This window comes from Engraulis encrasicolus, chromosome 5, assembly GCF_034702125.1.
Source record: "Engraulis encrasicolus isolate BLACKSEA-1 chromosome 5, IST_EnEncr_1.0, whole genome shotgun sequence".
Lineage (NCBI taxonomy): Eukaryota > Metazoa > Chordata > Actinopteri > Clupeiformes > Engraulidae > Engraulis > Engraulis encrasicolus.
This window is the reverse complement of record NC_085861.1, coordinates 45,456,222-45,463,048: the sequence shown is the minus strand read 5'-3', so window position 1 is coordinate 45,463,048 and position 6,827 is coordinate 45,456,222. Positions and strand designations below refer to the sequence as shown.

The 6,827-nt window shown below is 41.3% G+C and overlaps 1 protein-coding gene across 2 annotated transcripts in view; it reads left to right on the top strand.

Moving 5' to 3' along the window:
- Positions 1-334: 334 nt before the first annotated feature.
- Positions 335-6,827, top strand: part of tnfrsf1a (tumor necrosis factor receptor superfamily, member 1a) — a 12,961-nt gene continuing 6,468 nt past the window's right edge. Inside the window, exons 1-7 of one of the 2 annotated variants that reach the window (XM_063199562.1) lie at positions 335-518; positions 969-1,061; positions 2,167-2,272; positions 3,597-3,722; positions 5,274-5,423; positions 5,800-5,839; positions 6,554-6,651. In XM_063199562.1, coding sequence (XP_063055632.1) covers positions 999-1,061; positions 2,167-2,272; positions 3,597-3,722; positions 5,274-5,423; positions 5,800-5,839; positions 6,554-6,651 — 583 coding nt within the window. In that variant the 5' untranslated portion in view covers positions 335-518; positions 969-998. Of the gene's footprint in view, positions 519-965; positions 1,062-2,166; positions 2,273-3,596; positions 3,723-5,273; positions 5,424-5,799; positions 5,840-6,553; positions 6,652-6,827 lie in introns of both variants that reach the window. The other variant, XM_063199561.1, reaches the window with a different exon arrangement.

Genomic DNA, 6,827 nt, shown 5'->3' with positions numbered 1-6,827 from the left:
ACAGTACATTGAGGACGTTAGGAAAAAAGTGGCCCAATTTACCTGAATTCACCCTAGTCATTGATTGGGACATGTCAGAGAAGCCATGTCACCTCTAGCATACATAACAGGTAGGCTAAACGTCCTTTTACCTAAAACAGCTGGTGACGATATCCAATGGAAATGAAATTAAAGTACAGAGAAAATGGGCTATGAAAAGGGTAAAGAAGTTTCTGCATTAAAACAATTACAAGCACGCCATTATCCAATAGCCTACATGGTGAAATGCGCACAGCCTTCCGAGGCGCACTGCCCATTTTCATTTCTTCCCAGTTGCACCAAGACTGAGTTTGCGAGAAATCCTGCTCGGCCCATTTCCCGTCTGAACACGCCCCCGCAAACTTCACTTCGACCAGAGCAAACTACGAGCGATCTCAGCCAGGTCACACGACCCTATGTCAGAATGTGTGTGTCAAAATGTTTTTAGCCAGTTTAACACTTCACCGCGAATCTCTCAACGGGATCGACACATTTTGAACGTAAGTTGGTCATTTCTAACTCTTATCTGTGTTACCTTTTGTGATGTGGTTTGTGTGGGTGGGTGTATTCGCTGATATCGAAAGTAAAAAAAAGAATCAACAACCCACAAGAACTCTTGGAACTGTACGCGTATGGAGCAAGGCAAAGCTCAGATATCCATCTATGTATATGGTTAAAATTTTCACTTAATTCCTACTGTCGCGTAATTTGGGTCTATGTAAAATAGATCTGTTGCGCGAAGTGTAGAACTAGGCTATGACTTCCGTTTGAAGAGGTATTGCGAAAGCGCTGCTGGAGAGAACTGAGGGGCTGAAGATGGAAAACAGACGCACATAATTTTTTGGAAGCTTTGGGACGGGACAAGATAGCTACAGTGAATGATGTGCTTTGTATTCTCATGATCCATATGTTTGTTTTCCGATTGGTGTAATTATTTTGGGCATCAGAAGATGGATTGAAAAGGACTGAACAATGCAAGGATGGACAGAGGTCAGATGTCACCATGGAAAAACAATTTGGCAACTCGCCTGCTTACTGTTATGGTAAGGAATTGAAAACACAATTGAGATGATGAGATGACTGAGGTGTTTTTTGTCTTTCATTTTTCATTTTCATTTTTATCCCGCCACAGGGCCCATATTAAGACCATTATTATATACTGAAAAACCGTTAAAAATGAGCTGTCCTGTTTCTTTGGCCACTTTATGTGATCAGCATGAAAGGTACCTGTAGAAGGTGCAACATGTCAAGATGTTCATGTAGTCAATGTGTGTGTAGCCTGTCCACAAAACTGCAATTACCTTTCAAGAAGTCCTATAGCCTCTAACTTTTGCATCCGTGGCATTTGTAAATAACGTGGGGTGTTCATACACCATCTTGAACCATGTAATCTAATGGGCAACTGTGGCCTAATGGTTAAGGAGATGTGCATTAGATCAGAGGTTTGCAGGTTCGAATTCCAACCGTCCGCTCCCTGCCACTCTCCATGGCTGAGGTGCCCTCGAGTAAGGCACCTACAGTAACCCTTAGCGTCAGCAAAGTGTAATGTAATGTAATGTCATCTGAGCTGAGAGACTTACAGAAGGCTATTATGGTATACAAAAACATGTGAGACTGTGTCTTGTAGAAAGGCTGAATGGCTAGTGATTCAGGGAACACCACTTGCCACAGTGTAGAGTAGAGTAGAGTACTTTTATGGTGTCTGACAGATTACATAAATATACAAATACAAAACATACACAAAGACCTAACATAATAGGTCACATATAGCACACACTTGAATACATCAATCAGCCTTGCATTAAGTCCTGGGTGATTGTCCTGTCTTAAGAGTCTCTCAGTGCAGTAAAAATGTCCAAGGAAGTACAGTAGCAGCTATCCCAGGGGACGAGGAAGGTTTGGGTGCATTGGCCAGTAGCTCAGGTTTCCATTTCTTATTGCGCTTGCCATTCAAGCATTACAATGCATTACATTACATTACATTACATTGCATTATATTACATTACAATAGGCACAGTGCATGTACTGTATCTCCAACTCCTCCTCTCTTGTTATCAGTGTGTGTGGACCTCTGTCTCCCGTTCCCTTGTTATTCAATGTGTGTGTATATGGTATCTGACCTCCTCCTCTTCTCTCTTCCTCTTGCAGCTCCTGTTCCTCCAGTATGGCCTGCTGGTGTCTCAGGAGGTGACCTGTGCAGAGGACGAGCATCGGCACGCAACGGAGCCTTTCTGCTGCAACAAGTGCCCACCAGGTCAGCACAGCACAGCACAGCACATCACAGCACAGCTCCGTTAACACTCAGAAGTGTAGGCCTATACATATATAATATGTATTATAGTATAGTTACTGTGTTGTAACAATGTGTTGTAACAATGTATACTTGTTATTGTGTTGTTGTAACTGGTGACCAGCAGGTCAGACAGGACTCAGCTAGCATAATGCTGTCTAGGCTCTTGAGAATAGCACTTGATGCCTATTTGCTTTGGGATAACGTTTGGTAGTGTTTACCATTGAACTATGGGATGGGGAGGGTGATAAAGGGTTAGGTTTTCAGGGACATAGTTGTCTCAGCTTTTCTCTGTTCCGTAGGCGTATAATAGGCTACTTATATAATGCAAATACGTATAAAACATCACTAGAATAAAATATCACACAAAATGCCATTTATTAATAAGCTGCTGCATATTGTTATGAGCTCCAGACCCCACAAGCTAGATTCCTAGAGTAAATGATTTCCAAGTAAGTGATTAACATGTTTGTGGTCCCCAATGGAAAAAGGCTATTTTTGTGACGTCTTTTCCTCAGAAATGATGCGATGTTGAGAACGTGTAATTATAGTATTTTGGGGTATGTGTCATTCCCGGGCTTCCAAGCTGAATTCAGAGGGAGCCATAAATATGTACTGTAGCCTGGTCTGAAGTTCATTTGCACACATCAGTGGTGGGAGGGGTGAAGTCCGTTTTGAAATTTGAATTTGAAATGATTCGAAATGATTTTTTACCCAATTACTAGCATCTAATCATGGCGTTGAAAACAATAACTAGTTGGAGGGGTGAACTCTCTTGAATTTGAAATGTGGCCCACTTTTCCCATTACTCCCCCATTCACTGATTATCTGAATATTTGATTATCTGGTAACAAGACCAAACAACTCCCACAACACCAAGCCCAGATATAACGTGGAAAGAACATGTTTTGTGCTGGAGGCGATCACATCTGGCAAGGACAGGCCAGTCTAATAAGAACTGCTTGGTGAAGAAAAAAATTAATGTCATGTTATGTAAGTGTGATGTACAGTAAATGCATCATTAATAAGAAAATCAAGAGAGAATAACATGTGTAGCCGTTAAAGGACTTCCAGTTAGCTACATAGCCCTTTCGTGCAGATGGGATTGCCATTCACTCATAGCTGAAAATGCTTACCATGGTCCTCCTTACTGTTCTGGTGATGGACAGTAACGTTATAACAGAGGCACTTTATTAAGGGGTTTGAGGACTTGAATGATAGATCAGTTAAAGGACTAGAAAGTGAAGCCTGTGTTTAACCCCTTCCTTTTTTCTCTATTTATGTTAAGGGTTTCATGTGGAAGAGGATTGTGCCTCACAGTGGAATAGAACCAAGTGCAAGAAATGTGGAGATGGACGGTACCGGAGTGACACAAACTACTTTAACGCATGCGAGCAGTGCACCAAGTGCAAAGGTGAGGATACCCAGTGTGGAGTAGAGGGAAAAGTCAAAATCAAAGTCTGTTATGTCTATTTCTTTTTTTTTTTTGGGGTCTTTTAGACTTTGCTATGGACAGGACAGTACGAGAGGTAGACAGGAAGCGAATGGGGAGAGAGATGGGGTGGGGGTCGGCAAAGGACCCGGGCCGGGAATCGAACCCGGGTCAGCCGCATGGCAGGCGAGTGCCCTACCGGACGGCCATGGCAGGGCCCAGTTATGTCTATTTCTTGACATGTGCATTATTACAGTAGGCATGTGATGGAATCCGAATTGGTCTCACTGTCATTCTGTCCCACCATGCATTTCAAGACAGGATCAGTTCGATATTAAAGTGAACACAGGCACACATAACAGTATACCCATTTCATATTTTGGCTTATACTAAGTGTACAACAGCAATGAATAACACATCATAAATAAACAATAAAAAAAAATATTAAATGATTTTTACGGCTATATATTTAGCTATCAGTTTAAGCTATTACTCCAACTTTGAAGACTTGTCCTGTTTTTGTTGGTAGCAACAGAACTGCTTATTTCAGATTTAATTGCTGCATTGCAACAGTGCCATTGCGCAATTTCAAAGGAAGTGCCTGATTCAATTGTGTGAAATGGTGATCCAGCGGAACAAGGCTCTTGTCCTTTTTGTGGATAAGTAGCTAGCCTTACAGAGCTCTGTTTTAGGTAGAGATATGGTTTGGGGTTCACATTTTTATTTTCCGATTGCAAACAAACCGAACGATCCAGGTGCATTGGCAATATCTTGCAGAGCTTTCAGAGTATAGCAGTTAACAGAGTAAAATAGCGCAATACAAAATGTGAAATATACTACTGTATGTGAAAACAGTGTACGTGGTAATATTGTATTACATGGTGGTAAAAGAGTAGATGGTACGCATAGGCAACTAACCTGAAAGACATCTGAAAGTAAAGTAAGCCTTAATTGCAGAACAGAATGCACAGAAATCAACAGCAATCCGAGATGGCAACCTGCCCTCCTGGCCAGCACTAGATGGATGTTTCAGAGTTGGATTATGTTCAGAGTTGTATGTAAATCTTCATATATATGGCTCTGCTGGGGTGCGTTTCTGGAAAGCGTAGTTGCTAACTGTGTTAGCTACTTTGTTGGTTGCAATGCAATTTCCCATTGGCAACTACCAAAGTTGCTAACTCCTAACAACTACGCTTTCGAGAAATGCACCCCTGATGTGGTGTGTTTGGCGCGCCTGAAGATGACCACAGATAGCACAGGCAGACAGGCAGACAGACAGACTTACAGACACACAGACGCACAGACACACAGACTGTCAGGGTCATTGCAATACATGTATTGCAATATATGTACATGCAACTGTCCTAACCACCTCCAGGCGGCCGGGTAACAATGAATGAAATGTGCATCTTAAGAACGCCTTTTTTTTTAAACCTGCGTTGTTTTTGTTGAGATTATAGAGTTACTTTATACCACAATTTTTTCTCAATTTTACTGTCGATTAAGCTTCTGTACATTTCTTTTGTTTTACAGACAATGAAGTGGAAGTGAGCAAGTGTGACTACAAAAATAATAGAGTCTGCCAATGTAAGGAGGGCTACTACAAATTGCAGCTTAGCACAAACACTCACGAGTGCAGACTCTGCAGAGTGTGTGGGGCTGGAGAGAGAGAGGTCCAGAATTGTGAGTATATACTATACTGTATCTTTGTGGATGTGAGAAACAATGAAGAAAGAAAAACATGAAGGAAAGAAAAAGGAAGGGGAGCTACAGTATTTTTAATACCTTATTGTGTCACTCAGGCATAATTATTTACATTTGACAATTGTTGTCTGAGTCATCACACACATTTTTTTTCTCACGTTTTGACTAAATGAAAGACTTCAAATCATGAACAACCAAGGGGAAAAAAAACAAACAACAAAAGAAAGCATAATGAAAATAATGATAATGATATCAATAGTCCATTTAGTTGGTGCATCATCGTTCAAGACCATGAATTTAAAAAATACAGTATTTTAAGTCTCTCCACATACGTTGTCTTTCCTCCTTATCACAGGTACAGCAGAGCACAATAGAAAGTGTGAGTCACGTGAGCGGTGAGTAGGGGCGAGTGGATTGAGCAACACACACACACACACACACACACACACACACACACACACACACACACACACACACACACACACACACACACACACACACACACACACACACACACACACACACACACACACACACACACACACACACACACACAGTCATATGCTTCTGGCACAGTCACATGCTTCTTCAGTGCTTCTGGAGTTCGACATACTATGTTCAAGAACAGAAACCACATTGCCCACCGATGACATTGTTTTCCTCTGGGCAAAATCTTTGACAATTATGATAATTATAGTGTTTTGCAACTTTTTACGCACAAAAACACTATTTCTATACCGTATCTTAATACTCGTATTGCACAACTGCCTTTTAGGTTAGTGAACCCTAAAACTAATTCTCTGCCGTGACACCACTGTCAACGAAGAAATCAATACACACAATTCCCCACCTGACACAAAAATCTAATGACAGTCAAAGTGTTGATTCTCAAGTATCGATTTGAGAAAACTGCATTTTTTTAGATGTGTTAAGAATGTTCTGAAAACTACATCATTTTGGATTTTGTGCGAGCAGCAGTTGTTTGTGTACAGAATTATAGAAAACCGTGTGCAAAAGTATGTGTAAGAAATAAAAAAATAAAAAACACCCTTTAATCTGAATAATTTGAGATTCTGAATGAATAATTGTCGACTGGGTTCTGTCTGTAGGTGTTTAAAGGACTGCTCCCAATCGTGTGGGCCAATCATATGGCCGTCCACTACGACTCTGCCTACAACTCCTCAAACAAATCGCAAGGAAGGTGCAGGTATGTGTTCACTCAACTCTCAGATATTGTATTTTAACTGTTTGTGTGTGTGTGTGTGTGTGTGTGTGTGTGTGTGTGTGTGTGTGTGTGTGTGTGTGTGTGTGTGTGTGTGTGTGTGTGTGTGTGTGTGTGTGTGTTTGTGTGTGTGTGTGTGTGTGCACGTGCGTGCATGCATC